Source organism: Labrus bergylta, chromosome 3, assembly GCF_963930695.1.
Source record: "Labrus bergylta chromosome 3, fLabBer1.1, whole genome shotgun sequence".
Lineage (NCBI taxonomy): Eukaryota > Metazoa > Chordata > Actinopteri > Labriformes > Labridae > Labrus > Labrus bergylta.
This window is the reverse complement of record NC_089197.1, coordinates 14,719,649-14,742,743: the sequence shown is the minus strand read 5'-3', so window position 1 is coordinate 14,742,743 and position 23,095 is coordinate 14,719,649. Positions and strand designations below refer to the sequence as shown.

Genomic DNA, 23,095 nt, shown 5'->3' with positions numbered 1-23,095 from the left:
TGGCAGTGTCGAGCAATAATTCTTTATAGATCAACATCTCATTGACACAACAACAACAACAACTCAAGACTTCGATGATCCCAGAAGATTTTACAACCACCAGGTTTAAAAATTAAAAAGTTTATTTGTTCAAATAAACTGCCTAACAAATTAAAAAGGGGTTTACAAAACAAAGATAAAAGAGCTATGTAGTTTATATAAACAAAAAATGAAACGGTGGACACACGGAGATATGAAGTAATTGTGTTTTTAAAACAAAACAAAAGATCATCGTCAAGAGGGCTGAATGTGGAAGTGTGTTAGCATGATTACTACAAAAGCTCTAGGCGTTGCGATCAATGCGGACATCCACCTCTCGGCCATTGATCTTGGTTCCATTCATCATCCTGCAGGCCTTGTCGGCACTCTCAGGAGAGTCAAACCTCACTGTTCCACAGCCCTTGGACTTTCCGTTCTCCATCTTGATCTCTGCAAACATAACCTGGCCTGCAGGAGACAAACAGGAGCGAATGAGGCAATCTGAAGAGCACAACGTTCAACAAGCTGTTGATGAATGTTATACCCCCCCCCCCTCTTTTTTTTTTAAATATTACACAGCCATTCATAACTAAAGGTCGGAGAGAAGTCAGGGTTTGTGAATAAAGAAAAACACATGTTAACTAATCATCATAGTAAATCATAGTTTATAGTAAACAAGAGACATACCGCAGTGACTGAACTTCTCTTTCAGCTTTTGCCAGGTCAGATCATAGGACAGCTGCAACACAAAACATGGAAATGAATTAAAACTTTAGTCAAAATGATCAACTGGATGATATCTGGATCAGTAACAAGATGCAAATGAAATGAGAAGTGCATTAATAAAGCACAAATTAATCACTTTAAAATGTTAATGCATGGCAGGCATGGGGTGTGTCCCATTAAACCTCAATCAATACAATGACATCAGTGCAGAGGAAACATATTTATCATGAAATTCAGGGAGGTATTTAAGATGGAGCAGTAACCCCGCTCATGTTTGATAGTCTTCTTAAGCTCTATAGTAGCTTTCAATAATGTAAGCCACACTTGCATTTCGCACAAAGATCTGACAGCCGCCTTTGGACCCGGAGCCTCTGTCCAACATGCCCCCGCCCATGTGGCCCGGTCCACCGCCTCCGTAGCCACCAAAGCCACGGTTCATGTCCATCCCTGACATGCCCATACGGTCAAAGTTGGAGCCGCCCATCCGGTCCATCGACATGTTTCCCATTCCACTGCCTGCAAATAAAACAGCAAAAACTTTAAGAGTAACATGGTGCACTGTTCAAAGGGCAGCACTGATTATTATTAACAGTACCTGCATATCCAATCTGTTTTCTATTTTATACATGGGTTGTCATTAGTCGAGTACAATGACATGTGACAGGGTGTGTATAAACACTGTAAAATGCTAATCATCATCATCAAACGTCATTTTCTGTCACAGATTATGATGTCACCGTGGCATTGTTTGTTCAGATAGAGTGGACTTTGGACCAGGTCGATAAATATAATAAAACTAATTAAGAAGGATTCATAAACACGTGATTTGCACGTTGTAATTTGTGTACAACCCAAAGATATTTCCCTCATGCAAGTTCAACGTGAAGGGTTGTTTTTGTTTTTTTTAACAATGACTGGCAGGTGCCATTTGGATTTACTCATCTAGCAGTGCGAAAGGCAGGAGGCTACCTTAAACAGTGATTGGATGTTGTGGTGATTAAAAAATAAACTCTAATCCAATCACATCACTCCTTTTATTGCTGTGCCAGTAACAGTGAGGTATAGCAACAATAGCACAACATATGGAAAGACACTTCTTCAGTAAATTATGAGGTTAACAGGATCATGCAGAGGCTTCTTTACAGAAAAATAGAGCGTCAAAAAGGCAATGCCACACATGACTGATGAGCTTATTTTCTTTCTTGGGTTTCAGTCGCTGTAAAGCACTTTGAATTGCAATTGATTTGAATGTGGTGCTATATACTATAATGATTGACAGTGTCATTGATAAAACATGTTATAACTGTCCCACCTGATGGGTTAATCTGTAACAGCCAAGTGTCATTTATATGTGATTCAAATCAAGATCATCAAGTCTTTGTGGTTCTCTGGCAGTTTGTCTCGCAATAAAAACTAAGTGAAATACAGACTCTTGGTTGCAGCAACACTATAACTTATGTTATCAATGTAAATAGCATTGATCCTCCCTCAGCATGCATCATAAACCAGAGCGAAAAAGGATGTTGATTATGTGACAAAACAGCAGCTTATTACCCATCATGTATTAAGCAAAGCATGACACATAATGACTGTGTACATCATGCTTTACTTATACTAATGCCTCTAAGTTATTGACAGTTTAAACCATTAAATAACTATAAAACTGTTAGGGCTATTAACTTTAAATGTTAATAATAAAAAGGCATGCCGCTCTGCTACAGATCCAACTAAATCTTAGAAGAACCTCCAAAGCTGGTGTGTATCTTTAAAGGAAGAAGTGATAAATGACAGATTCGGAAAAGGTGTGAATGGAATAATTCATGTACCTAGTCCAGTTCCCATATGCCCCATGCCACCACTGCTCATGCCTCCGCCAAAACCTCCACCTACAGGAAAGTTCATGAAGATTAGGTTGGACCATAGTTCAACAGTTTAGTGACAAGCAAATAAACACTCAGCGTGTAAAGAGAAGAGCACAAACAACAACAAAACAATCCCTTAATTCTATCAAAACAAAACCAAATTAGAAAGAATAACATGCATACACTCCTCTCTGTCTGGGAGTTAGTATGTTGGAATGAGCTTTGCCTGAGGTAAGCTGGTAACTTACCCATTCCTCCGAAAGAATCTCCAAATCCTCGGTTCATTGACATGTCACTGTGGCCAAAGTCGCGATCCATTCCCCCCATTCCTGACCGGAACATGTCTAAATAAAGAGGAAAACCTTGAACTCAAGATGCCAATAACACAAAGGTGAATTTAAATATTTGTAGTATAACCAATTCTCTCGATATCATGAAAGAATACGCTCACTTACCTCCCATCCTTCCAACTGGTGCCATGTCTCTCCCTCCAAAACCGCCCATGCTGCCCATGTTATCCATACCCCCATAGCCCCCGCTGCCACTCATTCCTGAAAACAGACGCACACACTTTGTAAGTGTTCATTCCTTCCCTCAAAAAAAGCTGGAAAATAATTTTCAAAAGGAAAAATTGACCTCCTCCAAGTCTGTTCATTCCACCACCACCTTGAACATCCATACCTATGGCAGAAGATGAGGTCAGTCTGGCCATATCTATAAAACACACAATTGTGTAAAGTTTGTAGCCTGATTGTTCCAAACTCTGAACATACATTACTTAAAGGCACACAGTCAGACCCTGGAACATGGCATTACAAAAAAAGTTCTGTATTTCAGCTGGTAGGAGCTCCGCTTCTCTTATCTCTTTGACCCACACTGAGATGACCGCAGGGTCAAGAGATGAGCCAGGAAAGGGTTCAGCCAAGTGTCAATGACTGAGTGGTTTACACATTACCTGTGTCTATTGGTTTGTAGGTACATTAAACAGAACTGAATTATATTGAAAGTTGTTTAATCATTGGACAATGTGTTGATAAGCTAGCAGAGATGTCTCTGCCTCTCTTTGAGAAGCATGTGCCTGAAGGGACAGACTGGTTTCCAACACAGCATGTAATAAACTCAAAGAAGCACTTGTGGGACTTTTCTACCCAAGAATCACAAATAATATTTGAGAAGTGCCTGACCTCCACCTCCAGGCCCCATGGAGCCCATTCCTCCTCCACCACTCAGACGGTTGGCATTTATAGGCTGCCCCCCTGGTCCCAGTCCCATCCCAATGCCACCAAGACCCCCTGCACACAAAAAACCAACACAAAGAAAAGTTTGAACAAATTCATTTTAGGGTTGATAGAAATATGGACAACAAGAGCAGAAAATGAGCCTGCCATAATGCATTTTTGTCTTGCATTTGAATAATTTGTATCTAAGCCTTTGTAACGTCTCTAAACAATACATACACTTTCAAATATTGTGCCTTTTGCTCCCAGAGGGTAACAACTCTTAAACTGACAAAATCCACCCTACACACAATTCACTGAGCTTATTACTATGGATGTGAATTTTGTGTCCAAAACTAACAAGAGGATTACAGTGCACTCACGTGGTAACTGAGGAGATTTCTCTACTTGATGGAAATCATCAGGGGGAAGAGATTTTTCATCCTGTAAAAGCAACACATAAATGTTGGAAGTCCAGTTTCTAATTCTCTGTAGAAATTCGATACAATAACTTAAAACAACATACCATTTTAACATGCATCTGTCTGTCAAACAGCATCTGTCCATTGAACATGGCTGATTCCTGAGTCAAGGAGAAGGTCTCTATGAAATGTAAAGCATTGCTTTCAGTGCTTTTCTACACAAGTGTTAAACTCTGAAGGATACATATGGCCTGCACAGCCTCCAGTGGCTGCTCAAAAGTCACTGTTCCCATGCCGCGACTCTTGCCATCTTTATCTTCTTTCACGTCTGCCCGCTTCACCACACCTGCCATTCCAAACACCTCTTTCAGCTTCTTCCAGCCCACCTTGAAATCGAGCTGTAAAACAAAGTAAATGATAAATAGCTTGTGGACTTGGAGCACTTTTCTAATCTCACTATTCAAAGTGCTTTTACACTACATGTCACATTCACCCATTTATACTAAGTTTACACCTGGCAGAGGATGTTACGAGAAAAGCCTGACTGCCTATCCGTGCTGTTGCCCCACTGGCATGTATGCTACCATCATAGCAGCGGGAGGCCCAAGGACACTTCAACATGCGACCTTCAAGTTGAGAGAGAAACGACTCTTCTACAGAGCCAAAGCCCCCTTTGTTCCTCTACACCTTTTTAAGAGATGAATCGTTAACAACAGCCAGACTTGGAAAGTATTTACTACTATGTCCTCACATTGGCCACAAACACTGTGTTGCCCAATCGTCCAGCTTGCAGAGCAAGAATAATGTCATGTGGGATGTTGGGGTTGTTGGTGATGGAGTGAGGGATGTTCATCCCACCAGGCCCCATGTCCTGCCCACGACCTCCCTGTTGACCTCCTCCCATGCGCTGCAACACACGCCGAGCATGTTCTCCGTCAGGGTCCTAAAAAAAACATCGATTGCAATACTTTAATGTGCCATCTCAACATACCCAAAGAATCAAGTCGAGTATAAGACTATTATGCATTACATGATACCTGTTGACAAATTCAGTATCTCAGTGTGTGTTTTCCATCAAACTTTCGTACTTTGGTGCTATCGATTCCTGCAATTATTTATGAACACTTACACCATGTCCTAATAGCATGATCGCACGCTGGCTGTCTACACTGCATCTGTTAAATATAGAATTCTTTGTTCTGTGATTTTCAGTTTCCCCTTGCAAACAATATGACATCTAGTGCTTTTGTATTGAAGGTGAAACTGGAATGTGATGCTTTTTATTTATTTAGACTCAAATCACAACACACAGAGGCACATAAATAAATGGTTGCGGTGAGCCGAAAAAAAAACGTTTTTCTCCGGTGTTGTTGACACAAGTCAAAGCTCAACATTTCGATCACAGATGTAGATATTATTAATGCACCACTATGTAAGACGAGCTAAAAGGCTCTGTTGACTTAGAAAAGCGAGTGTAAGCAGTGTAGAGCCCCCCCCCCCCTTCCTCGTCCGTCTACGCAAGCAACAGATAGGAAAACAGAAACACTGTGCCGTGTTGCTCGCAGGAAGTTAGGTCTTTCCAATTGGAAACAATAGAATCAGACTGGTTTTGACGTAAACAGAGAAGACCTAAACACACCATCTGTCATTGGGGGCTATTTTGGTTATCTACAGTGCTTCCACATTGTAATTTAAGATAATGTATTTTTCATAACTTTATAGAACACAACATGAAGACGGTAAAACAGTTCTTATTATCCACTACTCTAATGCAACATTTAACATTTATCATTTGTTCTCACCTCCTTGATGTTGAGTGGCCTTCCACTCAGGTCATGCTTATTCATTGTTTCTATTGCCTTCTTCACAAACTCCTCATCTCTGAACTCAACCACACTGTTAAATGAAGGAAACACAGATATCTGATGAGCACATGTCAGAAATAAAACATCTCATGTAAAAAAAATAAAAAGTTGAATGTTTGATAGATTTGAAGAATTCCTTACCCACAACCCTGCACATGGAGGCCACATAGGAATCCAGGTAGCACAGATGTCCATAGTGGAGGGAGCAAACAGAGTGCAATTAATATTTGGAACAAGCAAAAGAACATTTTTAATTGAATGTATTCACATGCTTCTGAAATTGTACTCCGTGCCTGTCGGACAGTTTTTGCACTGGCTTGCACCAGCACTTTTGGTTGTGTTTAAGTCTAAAATTGACATTACTTCAAAGACAGATAAGACATTACCTTTATTATTTTCTTAAACTGAGTGTTGACATTTAATAGTTAATAATAATAATAACAGAAAAAAAATATCAATGTCCTTTAAAATATTCAGTAAACATTTACTCCTATGCATTGCAGTCTAGCTAAAACATTTGAGTGTTTTGAACTGGGTATAAATTCTGAAGTAGAAAATAATAAAGACACTAAAATACATATTTAGTACAATGTTTAGGGGTACGTTTTATCAACTTACTTAATAAAAATGGTGTGGTCCACATTTGTTTCTATAAAATGCATGACTTCCATTTTTTATATATAAACATAACAATGAATCATTACATTATCTTTCAAGGCTGTTTGTTCCTTTGAAGAGAGAGCTGTGCCATATAACAGAATTGTAAAAGATTTGGAGACATGGGGGTTAATCGATAAGACAAATCACACAACCCACATTTCCCTTTGGAAAATGGCCAAACAAACAAACTTTTACACCAATTGAAATAACAACAACAAAAGCAAAATGTACTCTTAGATGAGTTCGTTAGGCTAGTTTTCCAAAATCAACAGGACATCTCCCTTTCAAATGAATATCAATCATTGGCCATCTATCAGGCTCTAAACACAACCTTCAGTATCTCCAGTTCAGTGACTTAGTAAGACCCAAAGGATCAAAACCTAAGAGAGCACTTGATTGATAAGAGCCTGCTGAGGGCATTTAAAACCTCGTGCAGCAAGTTGGCCACATCACTTACCCTTGACTTTCCTTCTGCATCCTTAAAGAGCTCCACGTATGTAACCTCACCAACTACATGAGACATACAAAAGGAAAAATACCAAAAGAACAAAGGAATTTAAGTCACCAAGTCTTCAAGTCACCGTAGGCCTTGGCAATGCCGCTACAGGTGGACATTTCCCATTAATGATCAACAGTCAGCCCAGACCAACATCCCACCAGACAACACCATGCCTTTCTGGGCAGTGACTGAGACACCCAAAGGCCAAGGCCAGCGAGAAACACAGCTACATTAAACCTGGGAAATTCAAAAGACTTCGACATGATCAGTTTGTCAACAGATTCCATTCATAGCAGTTGAGAGTTTTAAGCTGTCCTTTGACCTTTCAAAAGGCTTCTTTAAACCCCCATAATTCAGAAAGTAAAACATTACAATATTTTCATTCATATCATCAAAACTTACCAAGCAACAGATCAACAAAATCATTCAACAATCAATTCTACTACTCATTTGAGGTTACATTTTGGAGCTGACAATGCCATAAAAACAAGTGACAATGTAACTCAGTTTATCTTCCATTTCTCACAGACATATCAGCCCAAACTAAATTGGTGCCCATCCAAAAAATTTAATTGAAAACTCCAATAACCTAATATCACACTAAGTTGATTCCCTACTATCTGCATGGAAAGCTACAAACTAATTTACTACTGCAAGAAGCAAGATGCTCCATCAAAGTAAAAATGTCAATAACTTCTAATCAGCTGAAGAGATAGAGAGAAGGGAAGAGACCATCCCCATCACTGGGGACATTACCTTTCTCACGCATTAGATCTTTAATTGCCTGCCACTTCATATCATATGGGATATTGCTGATGAACACCCGGTTCCTATGAGAACCCTTCTTTTCTCCACCATGTTTCTCTTTGTAAGGATGGAAGCGGCTTCCTCTTCTGTTCCCAGAGTTCTTCTCTTTAGACTCATGCTTGTCTTTGGCAGGATTAGTATCATCAGCCTCCCTAAAACAAACACAAAGTTGCAGACAAAGAACAACCAATCTCAAAATCACACATTCCTGTCCATATATCAGAATACATAAATATGTTAGTTATATCAGGTTAACATGAATTGGTAGGCTCTATGAAAGGTATTCAAATCACAACAGTTGCCTCAAGGAAAAAACAATCTGGTAGCTACTCGAAGTAGCATAATAACAATGATTAAGTACTTAAATGTAAAACTTCGTATCAGGGCTGGGCAATATATCGAGTTTTTCAGATATAGCGATATATTTTCGATAAGATATAGGGTAAGGCAATATCGCTAATATCAATATAGTTTATGTTGCATTAAAATAACGTTATAGAGGTGCCATGTCACCCTTTTCTCATCTCAGAGCACGGTCACACTGGCCAGCCGTACCGTGCCCAAGCACGCTTCAACGGTAAAGTCCAGTTCGTTTGACCAGTGTGACCGCTCCGTATCGTGCTCAGGCACGGCACACTTCCTTGGCTTTGGCACACTTCGGAGAGGTGTGCTTTGGCAATATATAAGCCAATAAGCAGCTGTCATGCTCTGTGTTGTTCTCCGAGGGGGCGCAATCGTGCTTGGGTACAGCACGGTACGGATGGCCAGTGTGACCGCGCCCTGACTGTCTATCCCTCTTTTATTGTATTTAAGGAACATTTTTATTTTAAAACAATACTTTTTAAATTCACAAACAGGTAGTTTATTTTTCCCCATGTGTCTTCACTGTTAATAAAATATATATCGATATACATCCAGTATCGCCATTCAGCTACTCAATATCAAGACAAGAGTTTTGGTCCATATTGCCCAGCCCTACTTTGTATGGATAAAAGCTAAAACACCTTTATTGAACCATATATGAAAAAAAAAAATGTAAGAGTAATAGACCTATACACGATTTTACCACTGAACCTAAAAAGCATCGCAAAAAAAACTGAATATGTACGAATGAAAAACTTAAATAATTAACGACTCCCTTTAAGTAAGGACAGAAGACATTTAAACATTTAAACTTTAGCCTGAGTTGCAAATATCATATATCAAACTGTATTGTGGGATCATGTTTTTTTTTTGTATGGGTGGGATATGTATGTATATATGTGTTGTGTTGTGTGTTTGTATGTATGCTGGCTGCTGGAACACCTAAATTTCCCTGTTGGGATGAATAAAGTATATCTTATCTTATCTTAAATGTAAACAAGGTATTCATAGGAAATATGTTAAATTATTAATGTCTTGAAGACTTCACATCAAGTGTATTTCGTAGCCCCTTGCATTTTGTATTTTAGGAAATTTATCAAAACTTGTCCCCAATTGCACATAAAAACATCACTTAAATATCCAAAGTAATAAATAACGATATTATTATTATTATTATTATTATTATTATTATTACTGTGCAGCGCAGCCATTAGCAGCTAAAGGCGCGTTATTGTTAACATTAGCTCTGCACAGTTAAACGTGCACATCCCACTGAAGTTTAACAGGGTTGTTGATGCTACCTTGCTGGTATCGCCGTCTACAACTACTTAAATTATGTTGAATTTATCGACTTGGAAGATTGTAACATTTCTCCGTGAGGATTTAAAAAGAGTTTCAATCAAGAGCATGCTAGCGTAACACAACAGAGATTAGCACTAGGCTAAATCGATAGCAGCAAAGGTATGGACGTTATGGACAAAAAAAGGCACAGTGGAGAATATATTGTTAAGGGTTGTGAAATACTCGCTGTGTTGTGTTGGCTTCAAAACCTTTAGTCAGTTACGATAAAATTGCATTGTTTTCTACGTTGGACAGCGGATGCTAAGTAAGAGGCGTCTTAGCTGACAATGGCTAGCATCACAGGACACCATTTTAGCTGAGCGAGCTAAAGGTTGCAGGTTTTTTTTTTTTTTTCCCACTCACGGTTTCACGCCGTTGGGTGTTTCTTCAGATGTCTCCTCGGGTTCGGACTTGACGGATTCATCAATGGTGGATTCCTCTTGCGTTGACTCTTCGTCGAGAATAACAACATCTGCCATGTTTGGAAGATTATCTTGCCACACGCTGCTTTACACACGATCTCTCCGGTCTCTCTACGCAGTTCAAAAATGTGCAGTGGGATTTGTGCCGTCAACGCGAGAGTTGGGAGATGTTGCTAGGCAGCCGCGGTGGAACGATCGGCAACACTCGAAAAGGTAGTGCACAAACATGATTGTCCTGCGGCAAGTTGACGGGTCGCAGGAGTCAGTGTGTAGCCTAATAAGAGAATGATAGAGTGGCTTAAAAAGTAAGAGTAGAATTTGATACCTTAAGTTGCATTAAAATACCATACTAAACCACAAGCCCCCACAAAAAAAACCTAAAACCTAGGCAAGACCTGTAAAACCGAGTTTGATCCTGGTGGGCCTACTTGAGGCACATACCTGAACAATTATCCAGAATCAATTAGTCCCTAAATAAAGAAGCCTACTCTGCCCTACAAAGGCAAAAGACCTTAACTCAGCCAGAGTGTAGAACTGAGAAAAATGACTTTAAAGTCTTCTTGTTGTCCAGCCAAATGAGTTGCAGGCAGAATATTGGAAATGTGGCAATTCTTTGTCTTTTTAATGAGGTTATTAATGTTCATAAAAATCTTTAGCTCAAACATGACCTTTGACCCTTATTTGGAAGTTAAGGTACTCTGCCTTTGCATTGCCTGTACAATAATAACGGGTCATGCCAAGGCAAAAGGCATTCACTGCACTCAACAGCACTCTGCCTTGGTTTCTCGAGGGCTTTTGGAAGTTAAGGCAAATACAACCTACTATTTTCTAAAAAAAAACACACAATTGACTCAATATATCTGTCCTCATAATAAAGCACATCTGTAACGCTCCAAAAATGACAAAAACTAATTTTTGAAAAAATTGAAGTTACTGCCTTTTGCCTTTGTAGGGCAGTACTCTCCAGATGTCGTTTTGCAAATGATATTGTGCAGATGAGCTACTTTCCTGAAATTCCTGAAACTATTTGAGTAATGCTCATTCATTGCAGGAATACATTCAATGTCAACAATACTTTGCAACTTGACTCTCTGCTCAGCAAGTCATCTTCTTCGATTAAATTTAAAGGCGGTTGGCATCCATAATGTTGCATTGCCGCATACAACTGGCATACTTTAAGGTTCATCCATAGGAGAGCTTGTCTATCATATGGGTTTTACATATGGGCTATATTAAGGTTATTCTAATTCTAGAAGTTATAGGGCTACCCTCTGCATAGCATAACTCAAAAACCAATGTGACCTATCTGCTGAAAACTAATTTTCACTTCATTCAGGAATCGATACAGTTGCTACAGTTTCCAGTTATGACTGTAAATCTTGTTGACCTGTTACATAGCAGAAAAGTTAACCTTTAACATGGAGTAAAGTACATGTGTTAATCTGTAGATGAAAATCCGATCATTAAAAATGAAAATGCATTTCCTTGATGGCTTGACTTCGTCACACAACACACAGATGAATGCAGCATATTTCACATTACTATAGAGCTTCAATCATTTAGCTAATTTTGAGGCCATATTTTTCTTGTGGAAACTGGACTTGAACCTGTGATAATATTTGTCAGAAACAGTAAGACCTCCCATTAGTGGTTTCCTTTTAAACACTACAGAAAATTTCATGCACTTGTAAAAACCAAACAAAGAAATGAAACATGAGGACACTTTCATCGGTAGTTTAAAGAAACAATTCAGTCAAACAGGACAACCAGATCAAATGACAACAAAAAAGTGAATATTGGAGTTTGTGATGAACTCACATTTCCCCAATTTAGCCCTCCCCCTATAGACTGCATAACTCCTCCAAGCTATACTTTATTTAAAGCTTGTTTATGAAAACATTAAGTCTGTTTCTGACCCCATATATACATAGGCTTAAACATGTTTAAGATCATTTTTTAATAACTATATATTTGCAACTTCTTCCATAACTATAAACATCGCACAAAAAGTAAAGAATTTGAGTTTGGTAGATTATTTCTTTGTTGTAAACATGCTTCTTGGCAATAAATCTTACACCGTTGGAAAGCCTGTTTATTTCCCTTTTAAATGGTGCCAGATTTGTAAGGAACATGCATTTGTGGGATGAGCAGCAGAGCTGAGTATGTGGGTTGCGTCCTTGAAAAACTTGCCAAATCTTCTCTGCCAATGCCGAACAGCTTATTCTGCTGTTGCTATTTACTCTTGTTTTGAGCTTATGATACCCCAGGTGCTGACAATCAGGTAGCCTATCAGTGCAGCAATCAGCAGAGCGTTCTCTGCATCTTCTCCACATTTTACAAATGTTCCTTACAAATGTGGCACCATTTAAAAGGGAAAAGAACAGGATTTCCAACGGTATAAGATTTATTGCCAAGAAGCATTGTTACAGCAAAAAAGAATCTACCAAACACAAATGTCCTTACTTTTGTTGAGCTCTTTTTAAGATCATATATATTCTTAATTATGACGGAGGATTAGGCCCACGTTAAACTTTTTTTTTTTTTTTTTAATTTCGAGATTATAGTCATAAATTTATGAGATTAGAATACTTTAAGAGTAGAACTCTTAAAGTATTTTCCTCAGACAACTTGCAGACAACTTCCTCCAAGTCAGTGTGGTTCTTCTGAAAAGCCACAGTTTCTTGCAGTATCTTTTCAGAGTGCTGATATTTTATGACAATGTGAAGATGATGATGTGCCAAAAGCATGTGTAGTTGCATATCTGCATAAGTAAAGCCCCAACACAACTATTTGTGTCTGTTATCGGTCTGCCTTGTTAAAGTGTCTCATGTGCAGAGCCAGTTTGTGTCCTGTTCATACATCATTTAACAGATAAACAAGGTCTTGCAAGTTGAAGTGAAAACTTCTCTTGAACTAACTGTTTTTACCGACTACACAAGGAAGTACCCTATTTCCTTATCAGTGAAACATTTAGGACAAGATGCTCCATGTTTGTCAGAACAGGATGCTGCTGCTCTTCTGATATAGACTAAAATAACGACTTTATTCTTTTAGTCTTTAAAGACTTTCAGAGTTCTACTTTTTTTTTGGTCTCGAACTCGTGAATTTACGAGTTTATTCTTGTATATTTATGACTTTAATCTCAATTTTTTTTTTTTTTTTTTTTTACGTGGCCCTAATCCTCCATTGTACTTAATAGCTATCATTTGCAGATGACAATCTAATTTACAATGGACTATAGAAATGTAAATAAGTTTTTGGCCCACCGAGGAATCAGTAATTGCTGGAGTCAGGGTAATGGGGCGGCCTAATGAGGTATTTAAAATCTTTGTACTTCCACTGCATCTGTCTTTCAGATTGTATTATCACAGGAGGGCTTGGTGTACAGCTCATTAACATTGAAAGGGAATCATTGTTATATAGTGTTCAATATCAGCTTTGCTCCTGACCTCTTGCCTGTTGGAAATAAAGGTCTAACAGTCTTTATCCTTTTGTCCTATGGCCACGGGGAGTCTATACTTTATGCAACAGGTTAAGACTGTCCTAGGTTCAAAGCACATGAGGACACCTTGACCCATGAGCCAAAGCACATCTGCTTGTCCTGATTATGACAGATATGATAAAGGCAGTTCATAAGCAAATATCCCAATGTTAGTGATATAACTTGTGTTCATTTTTATAAAAACATTCCAATGACTTCCATTTTTACAGCAAATTCATCTGGATTAATATCACACTATCTGCAGCACTATTGTGCTGTGAGTGTGTCCCAATAGTTTTCCATTCTGACCTTGTCTTTTTAATTGACATGAGGCCAGTGAGGTAATGTCTAATAGTTTTATTGGCTGTACAATGTTACATCTCCTCATCCAATTTACAAGAACTGTCCTTGAAATAAATGTGAAATAAAAATGTGCTTATGAGAAGCTGAGTCAGTCGATAAATCACTGCGGTGCTGTAGTCTCCTTTTCTTCCCAAATACATCCAAGAATTAATAGCACAGCAGGAGAAAAAATTGCTACTGACCCAAGGAGAAAAAAAAGAGAGATCAAAAGACACTGCAGAGGCATTAAAAACTTTTTCAACTATGAAGCAAAAGTAAATGTGAGGGAGGCAGTTCATGGCTGTGCTTGGATTCTCAGAGGGATTGTCTCTGCTGTGTACAACTGGAAAAAGAAAAAATGAGCTCTCTTCTCTGAGCCATGAATTATTGTACATCAAACAAGTGATGACCATCTCCCTTGTGGCTCAGGTTATCCTTAGATCCGAGCCACTGCACCACTGTGAGACGAACCAGATTGCTGATATGAGTTTGCGCTGCATACCAACAAAAGCGATGGCTTGACACTTCACTGCTGCATTCTTTTACACTGGGGTATCAGACGACCTATACAATACTTCTTTTAGTTCACTCCAATTCCCCCCTACTTGTCTGGGGACCTTACTTTTCGTAAGCATAAAAGCAGAGAGGCTAATTCAATTTGACCACAGCAAACTGCACCAATTAAAAACACATCATCAAACAAGGCTTGCAGGATAATGCTGTGCTGTACCAAAACTACCCTTTGCAGCATCATTTACTGTGCCAGGAGCAGTGAGAGGCAGCATTTCTAGTCCGGGCTAAGCCATGGTATTCCTGTCACATTTTGGTGGAGTAATTTTAGAAAAGCCAAATAAGCCAGGGAGGGGAGAGTGAAGAGAGAGAAAGAAGAAAAAGAAGAGGAGGCAACTTGTTTTTGCTGCTGCATCTGTTACTGGTGTTGCTGAAAGAAGGGGGGGGGGGGGGGAGGAGGGTGTTGTGAATGAGTGAGACAGCAGAGCAGCTGAGTGAGACTAACAAGTGGTTGCCATGCAGCAGGAGCAAGCGTGCGTGCTTCTTGAGGGAGAGATAGAGAAACAGAATGATAATGAGTAGGAGGCAGCAAGTAAGGGAGCATGAGGAGAGGAGCTGTTTCTTTGAGAGGAGACACATAACATAGCTCGATCCAGCCTCATTTCTGCATTTGTGCCTCGCTTTTTGTTTAGATGACAGGCTCGCCCTGCGCTTCCAGCATTAAAGCAATGGATGGATTAATGGATACATGTCTGAAGGCTCCGAGGAAGAGGAGTTGCTCGGAGAAAACAGCAGCAACAGGTCTATAAGGATGGAGCGATAATGATGGTGAGATGCCTGCTTTTTCTTCCTTCAGACATCCCCACCAAAAAAAAAAATCTGTCAATGCAGTCTCTCCCTCCTTCACGCTTCTCTCCCTCCCTTTCTCCTCTCTGTCCCTCACACCAGGCATACTTGAGCAGTCTCATCATTCTACTTCCATCTCCTTCGTCTGTCTTCTGTGTTCATTCCTCTGTCTCTGTCTGCATGTACTCTCTCTCCCATCTTAACCCCCTCCCTCCTTTCCTCTCAATCCAGCCACCTGCTGCTTGTGTTCATATGAAAGATTTGCGGGAAAAGAATGACAGAGGCAGACTCCCTCTTGTGTGACCACACCAGTTATTGTGATCATGTTTGATCCAGAACCATCACTGCCCTGTTTAATGGAATTGCGGTGTCTGGCAGGCATCTGCTCACACGCAACAGGTTAGAGAGCCCTTTCCTATTAACTGAATATATGTAACGTCACATCTTCATCACTGATATCTCACTGCTTTGCCTGTGTTTAACTGCTGGCTATGCACTGCGGCATACTCTTATTCTAACTCGACTTGAAGGAATAAAGCCGTAGCATTGGCTCATATTCCTGAGCCCGTTTTCCTGCAGTGTCCCCCCACTCTTCTGTTCATGTTTGCCTTTTGTAATTTTCTGCAAAATTCCCAGAGGGGCAGAGTGAGGGAGGGATCGAACAAAGTCTTTGGACATCTGTTTGATAGCACATTGAAAAGAGGCTATTTATAGAAACCTGTGACCCCTATATGTTTCATGGTCAGCTCATTTGGAAAAAAAAAAGACTGAACTCTCATTCCCATACATGCATCCTTATTTCTTAAAGATGACGCAGTGTATGCATTGACTGTGATGAAATGTAAATTGGTTTATTAAATGGATTCTTTCTGCACAAGAGACAAGGCAGCACTAATCGGAAGCCCTCATGCTATCTCTGTGCAGGTAACATGTGGGCTTCTAAATGCCTGACCCTATCAGAGGAGAGATGAGGCACCTAGACGTTGGTTTGCCATGTGTAGCGTCCACTACAACCACTCCCTTGCTGCCATGAGCGGAAACGACATGATGGCGCACTCTCTAACTCTGGAGCAGAAGACGGCGTTCGCCTTTGTGGGGATGCTGCTGGTGTTCCTGGGGCTGCTGATAGTGAGGTGTTTCAGGATCCTGCTGGACCCCTACAGCAGCATGCCCTCCTCCAACTGGGCAGACGGCATTGAGGGGCTTGAGAAAGGGACGTTTGAGTATGCCCTGACTTAACACTGAGACAATACATCCATAGATGTCCTCTAAAATGCCTAGAAATACATGGACACAAATACACACAAGCCACAGCCCTGCACCTGCCACTGACATGCCATTAAGACATCTCTCTGTGACTTTCTAACCCAAGAGACTGGAGCTGTGTATGTTGTGAAATGTGTGTGTGTGTGTGCTGTTCGATCAGAGCCTCTCTACTGTGTGTGACTACGTGTCTGTTATTGTGTATGTCCGAGCGAATGTGAGGGGCAGACACTGTGTCATATTTTTGTCTCTTAATCTGCCAGGGAGCGGCGATTCAGCTCATAGATTTACACATACAGAGCTGTAGCTCCCTTTAACCCAGACCTTTAAGTTGAATGTCTGTAGAGGTGGTTAAAGCAGGATGTTCATGGGACACGTTAGGAAATTATTCAGATGTAGTTTGAAGACTCAGGGACAAGATTCCTTATATGAATGGGAAACAGAGCAGTTGCAGCACTGCAAAGCTGAGCTGTTCTGCACTAGAATGTACATGGTTGGATACAGGGTATTATGTCAAACTAGTGTTTTGTGGATTCGTCTGATCCAGTCTGTTGGTGATCCAAAGGATGCTGCTGCTGCTGTGTTTGTGTGTAGGTCGGTCCTTTCCGAGCATGGGAAAGGCAACTGAACAAACTGTGATTTACATTATGGTGTTACTGTTTCTAAATGATGCAAAAACATCACTAAGAGTTTGTACTGCTGCTGATGGTGTTCTGTATGTTCTGCACGATTTCACGTCTGAGCTAAAGAAAAAACACGACTGTTTACTTTTGACAGTATGTCTGTAAAGAAATGTAATAATGCTGATTTATGGACTGTCCAGGAAGCATTCCGTCTAAAGGTTGGCTGATGCGATCAAGCCAAAGAACTTTTACAGGAAACGAGGATGTAAAACAAGAAAGGACTGTCTCTCTCTCTCTCTCTCTAAGCGCTGCTAGTTTTTCTAATGACAAGGATAAACTCTCACAACCTGTCTGAAAAGGAAAAGGTCACATGAAAACAGGGGTGGGATGTCTGTCAGCACTTCTTGTGGACATCTATTTCCTCCTATCTCTCAGCCATCCTCACTCTTCCTCACCTGCTCTCTTCCCTCCAGACAGAGGAGAAACAGGACAAACTGAGATTCTAAAAAAAAAACTAAAAAAAAAATACAGACTGGTCAAACTGTTTCTTTGCTATTTCTTACGGTCTACGGTTTCTCCTTAGTGCTGTGAATCTGCCTTACTGTGACCTTCAATGGGTTTATGTGCCTTCATCTAGATACATTAAAGCACCTGGTTGTGTGAGTGTGAGCGTGAGAGTGGCAGTGTGTGGAATATCATGATGACAGATAGTGCATCTCCTGACCTGTTGCTTGCTCAGCTGATGGTAGAGATTTATCATTGATATAGATTTGATTGTGATGTGAAATAAATAGAATTTCTTCACTTTATGACATTGTTGTTCAAATCTTTGCCTTTTGGACCTTTACTGCAGTCTGTGGAGCAAAGCAGGTAAGAAAACAAAATGCTGTCACTTTGGCAATTGGCCGTTTACTCTGCTGGAATTTATTAGTTGCATGAAATAGCAGATGAAAGTTTCAAGCCTTTTTTTTTTTACGTTGCCTCTAAATCTGTAGTCTAGCAGTAGTTTTCCATCGCTGCTGAAGCTGGAAGAAAAAGAAACAGGAGTAGATGCTCGTTCAGACATGTAGTGTCTTTGTGCATGATTTATGGAGAGAAAGGGGCTCATGGCAGCAAAAGGAATGCACACACACATCCTCAGAGAAAGTAACGTCATAATAAAGCTGCAGAGCCATACCAGCCTTTCCTCCTGTGACCAGTTCAATTTCAGACCCGGCGACTCCCTTGAAACACATCACTCACCAGGAATGCACTATTGCACCATTATCTCTGTCACCTATGTGACATCCTTATCTGAAATCTATTTTTAGTCGGGGGGAAAAACACTGGCCTTTTCTTCTTTTGGCTCACTAACCTTAAAGGAAGTAACACATGTGATAAACCTGTCAAATGGTCACAAAAAGTGTCTCCTTTTTTTTATTGTGTTTTCATATCTCAGTGCGCTCTCAGGTTGTACATTGGCAGAGGTTTTTGTAATACACCATAAACGACTTTCCCTTCTTTGACAGGAAGAAAAGTAGAGACGACTGATCATCTCTTTGTAATCATTGTTGTGCCAAACAATTTCAAGCAAGACTTCAGCTGACAGTTACACCCTGCATATTCCAAGTGATCTGCTTCAATTCTTCTGCACGAAGCAAATATGTATCAGGAACAATCATTCTGATGTGAAGACACAGAAGTAGTTAGGAAACTAATGTAATTAGATTGAAAGATAATAGGACCTGAGTGCTTTCAGAATCCTTGTTACATAGTGAAGGACCAATGAGTCAGCTGAATAACGGACCTTAGCTTCTGCTGATTATCAATCATCAGTTTTATTGCTTGCGGTCTTTGGACTACACATGCTATGTCCTTGATTTGTTGGAGATATGAGGCCTTTCTATGAAGCTATGCCAATACTTTTAAAAGTGCTGTAGATTTGTAATAGTGCAACATTTGTGTTGTATTTTTCCCCAAATATCTTAAAACAATCAAGTCAGTGAAGAGACAGTGTCCCTGGCAGGGATTCCATTATTTTAGTTATTAAAAAGCCTCTGTTTTATCCATTTGCTAATATAGAGCTTTAATGTATCTAAAATCATCTGTGATGGACTTCGCCTCCGTCAAGTTCAAAGAATCTAGCAACTAAACGACCACAATTAATTCTGACCACCATATATTATATTGCCGTGGGCAAAGTTCCAAATGCCACCGAAACCACCAAAGCAGTCACAGAAATCTGCAAAATTAGACTCCACGCTGCAAGTTAGCGGGGAAGCTAATGAAGAAGCTACGGACGCTAGCATAGCTACCAGCCCAGACAATATCTCGTCCGCTATTCAAGGGATGAAGGACGACTTCGTGCTAAGATTCGACAGACTTTTTGAAGCAATTCAAGGGTTACAGTCTGATTTGAAAGCGGTGACGGTTCGTATCTCTGAAGCTGAAGATAGAAGCTGAAGCTCAGAACATGACCATGAAAATGGCCATTGAGGAGTTAACAAATAAGGTGGACGATTTGGAAAACCGCAGCCGTCGCTCAAACCTTTGTCTCGTGGGAGGGAAGGGACTAATTTGTGCTAATTTTTGGAGAAGTGGCTGCCTGTGGTGCTTCGTGCAGGTAACTTTCCTAGACAACTACTGATAGAGAGAGCTCATAGAATTGAAAAACCTAATGAAGCTGAAGTGCGGCCGGCGGCGCGACCTAGAGTTGTGATAATGAAACTCCTAAACTACACGGACAAAACACAGATTATGAGGGCTGCCAGGGTGAAGGGGCATTTACTTCTGGACAACCAACGGTTTATGCTCTTCCCAGACATCTCTGCTGACCTGCAGAAGCGAAGGAAAGTGTTCGACCAAGTGAAGAAAGAGCTGGCGTCTCTCTCCATTCTGGATCTACGCTATGGGATTGTTCATCCGGCAAAACTACTCATTACGCACGAGAGAAGACGCCACACTTTTGACATAGCAGCGGCGGCAGAGAAATTTGTATGGAAACTAAGGGTCGACCATCCTGAACCCGCGGACAATTGAGGGACGAGAATTACACCTTTAGATAATATTACTGATTAACGGAGGTTGGGGGGGGGGGGGGGGTTCACTCTGACCGTCAAGTAGGCTGTTCCTCACTATGACAACAGCATGTGTGGACCAGCGTAGCCCCATAGTTGGGCTCCTTAGTGAGCTCTTTAGGATGTGTTTTCTTTGGGGTGGGTGGGTGTATTTCAGTTGGGGAAGTACATTCAGTAATGTTCCTAGGTTCCTCTTTGTTATTCTTGCACTTTTTTATGTTTCGTTTTTCTTTTATTATGTTATTTTCTATATTAGCAGCAGCCACTTTAAGTTTAATCATCCTGACATGGTTTTGATTTTTACTCATGGCCTCTGAACTTCAATTTACCTCCTGGAATGTAAGAGGATTAAACAAAATTGTCAAATTAAAGCAAGTTATTAGCAGGATTCGACAGTGAAATTCCAAAATAGTTTTTCTTCAAGAGACTCATTTAACTGCGGAGGATGTGTGAGGATGTGTGACTGAAAATCGTTTTGGCAGATATCTTATTGTTCAATGTCAAATTCTTTCAGTCAGGCTAAATTTAGTCAATGTACTGTATATGGGACAAACAGTGATAACTCAACATTTTACAGACACCTTTTCCTATCATTAGCTGCCCTGCCTGGTCATCTTATCATTGGGGGTGATTTCAATTGTGTACTACAGCCAGAGCTGGACAGATCCACTGGGATAGACACCTTACACCCACAGACAAGAAAAGAGCTGTTTCAGTGTATACAAGATTTTAATTTAATTGATATGTGGAGAAGTAGACACCCAAATTAGTTAACTTTCTCCTGTTACTCCAGTACCTACCAGGCCATTTCCAGAATCAATTATTACCTAGTTTCTGCAGACTTAGTATCGGTAATTACTAACTGTTGGTATGATAGCATAATAATCTCAGACCATGCCTCAACATCATTTCTGTTAAAATTTCCGAACATTGTCTATCATCCTCCTATGGTGGCTTCAGATAACTTGGCTCAGGGACCCTGAATTTATAGAATTTCTTGGGGCACAAATAGATGTCTATTTTGAAAGCAATATTGATCAAACATCTGCAGCTGTGAGGTGGGAAGCCTTTAAAGCTTTTTTAAGAGGCCAAATGATAAGTTTTACTAGCTTCAAACACAAATCTTACAGGATGGAGATGGAACAACTTGAAGAAACTGAAACTCAAATTTGCCTTAATCCTTGCCAGCAGCTAATTGTGGAACTACATAGACAGAGAGCTAGATATAATGTTTTATCTGCAAATAAGGCAACAAAAAACCTGATGAGACTAAAACAGTCCTATTATGAACATAGTGAGAAAGCTGGGAAGCTATTAGCTTGGCGCATAAGACAGTTACAAACAGAAAAAGCAATCAACTCAATTCAAACAGATAATGGGGTGACAACTTCTGACCCAAAGGAAATCAATAATTATTTTCTAGAATTTTACATTTCCTTGTATAGCTCTGAGTATTCAGATTCAGCTCCAAACCTACAAACATTTTTTGGGGAAAAACTAGAATTTACCCCCCTGAGTGGAGAAATTCTGGGCTCATTAGAGCTTGACCTCGGGACACAGGAACTGTCTGAGGCTATAAATAGCTTGAAAGGAGGAAAAAGTCCCGGACCTGATGGGATTCCAATTGAAATATATAAACTCTTTAAGTCCAAACTAATACCACCTCTGCTAGATATGTACCGAGAATCATTTGATAAAGGATCCCTTCCTCCCTCGCTTAACACTGCTGTTATTACATTACTACTTAAACCTGGAAAGCCTTCACTCAGTGTGGATCATACAGGCCAGTATCTCTTCTCAATGATTGTCATGTCCAGCTCAGGGTCTTAGGTTGTGTTTATTTCTATCTTGTTTTATTTTCTGTTTTGGGTCACTAATTTCTCCTCTCGTTTCAGATCCGTCACTTCCCGCCCTCATGTGTTTCCCACCTGTGTGATTGTCTGCCCCGCCCTGATTGTTCCCAGCTGCATCTCGTTGTCTTCCCTCTCACCCTACTATTTAGTCTGTAGCTTCCCTTCCTTCTGTGCCAGTTCGTCTTCGACCCCTGTGAGAAGCGTTCAAGCCTTTTGTTTCCCCTGTGATCGCTTTTTTGGATTGTATCTTCTTCAAAAGTAAAGACTGTTTTTTTTCCCCCATCAAAGACTGCGTCGTGAGTCGTGCTTTTGGGTTCACTTACCTGTGGTGTTGTGACAATGATGATCTTAAGATTTTATGTAAAGTACTAGCTAAGAGATTGGAGCTAATTCTACCAACAATTATTCACCCTGACCAGAATGGATTTGTGCAGGGGAGGCAGGGGTTTCACAACACAAGAAGAGTGCTAAACGTAGTTTCTGAGAAAACTAATGTCGAAGACAATGCTATTCTGTCTTTAGATGCGGAAAAGGCCTTTGACAGAATAGAATGGCAATGTCTTTCTGAAATTATGGAGAGGTTTGGTATTGGGGGTAAGTTTCTCAGATGGGTGCAGCTTCTCTACTCTAACACATAAGCTGAGATTTTAACTAACGGGTTTACATCAACCCCATTTAAGCTCAATAGAAGAGCAAGACAGGGCTGTCCCCTGTCTCCTCTTTTATTCACTCTGGCTATTGAGCCACTAGCCATGTTTGTTCGTAAACATATCAATATATCAGGAATAAAACTAGGAGATATCGAATTGCCCTGTATGCAGATGATGTAATTTTGTTTTGCTTAAACCTGCAACAAACTTTACCTGCCTTATTTGACTTGATACAAACCTTCAGTACATTTTCAGGATACAAAATAAAT

The 23,095-nt window shown here is 40.2% G+C and overlaps 2 protein-coding genes across 8 annotated transcripts; one reads left to right on the top strand and one right to left on the bottom strand.

The window, feature by feature from the left end:
• Positions 1–104: 104 nt before the first annotated feature.
• myef2 (myelin expression factor 2) lies at positions 105–10,336 on the bottom strand. 4 transcript variants are annotated; one of them, XM_020641196.3, is made up of 17 exons: positions 10,144–10,336; positions 8,026–8,228; positions 7,228–7,280; positions 6,252–6,259; positions 6,048–6,141; positions 4,997–5,188; positions 4,490–4,643; positions 4,350–4,399; positions 4,207–4,267; positions 3,791–3,898; positions 3,243–3,287; positions 3,062–3,157; positions 2,855–2,950; positions 2,571–2,630; positions 1,073–1,260; positions 706–757; positions 105–486 (listed from the first exon to the last, which is right to left on the bottom strand). In XM_020641196.3, exons 1-17 carry the CDS (start codon positions 10,257–10,259, stop codon positions 323–325), a joined length of 1,740 nt encoding a protein of 579 aa, XP_020496852.2. In that variant the 5' UTR covers positions 10,260–10,336; the 3' UTR covers positions 105–322. The 4 variants fall into 4 exon arrangements, with proteins under 4 accessions (XP_020496852.2, XP_020496851.2, XP_020496853.2 ...); XM_020641195.3 differs by lacking the exons at positions 7,228–7,280; positions 8,026–8,228; positions 10,144–10,336 and having other exon boundaries at positions 3,243–3,320; positions 6,252–7,125; XM_020641197.3 differs by lacking the exons at positions 3,243–3,287; positions 7,228–7,280; positions 8,026–8,228; positions 10,144–10,336 and adding an exon at positions 3,288–3,320 and having other exon boundaries at positions 6,252–7,125.
• ctxn2 (cortexin 2) lies at positions 10,285–18,076 on the top strand. 4 transcript variants are annotated; one of them, XM_065952787.1, is made up of 3 exons: positions 10,285–10,415; positions 15,228–15,363; positions 16,306–18,076. In XM_065952787.1, the coding sequence occupies exon 3, from the start codon at positions 16,375–16,377 to the stop codon at positions 16,618–16,620; it is 246 nt and encodes an 81-aa protein (XP_065808859.1). In that variant the 5' UTR covers positions 10,285–10,415; positions 15,228–15,363; positions 16,306–16,374; the 3' UTR covers positions 16,621–18,076. The 4 variants fall into 4 exon arrangements, with proteins under 4 accessions (XP_065808859.1, XP_065808862.1, XP_065808860.1 ...); XM_065952790.1 differs by lacking the exon at positions 10,285–10,415 and adding an exon at positions 15,718–15,780 and having other exon boundaries at positions 15,002–15,363; XM_065952788.1 differs by lacking the exon at positions 10,285–10,415 and adding an exon at positions 15,613–15,780 and having other exon boundaries at positions 15,002–15,363.
• Positions 18,077–23,095: the final 5,019 nt, after the last annotated feature.

Bases quoted from the DNA above. Each gene is read 5' to 3' on its own strand.
- myef2 (XM_020641196.3), bottom strand. From the start codon at position 10,259: ATGGCAGATGTTGTTATTCTCGACGAAGAGTCAACGCAAGAGGAATCC. The intron at 7,281-8,025 runs GTAATGTCCCCA...TGTCTCATGTAG, and splicing joins AGATCTAATGCGTGAGAAAG to TTGGTGAGGTTACATACGTG. The intron at 4,644-4,996 runs GTGAGGACATAG...TTTGTTTTACAG, and splicing joins ACACAGTGTTTGTGGCCAAT to CTCGATTTCAAGGTGGGCTG.
- ctxn2 (XM_065952787.1), top strand. From the start codon at position 16,375: ATGTGTAGCGTCCACTACAACCACTCCCTTGCTGCCATGAGCGGAAAC.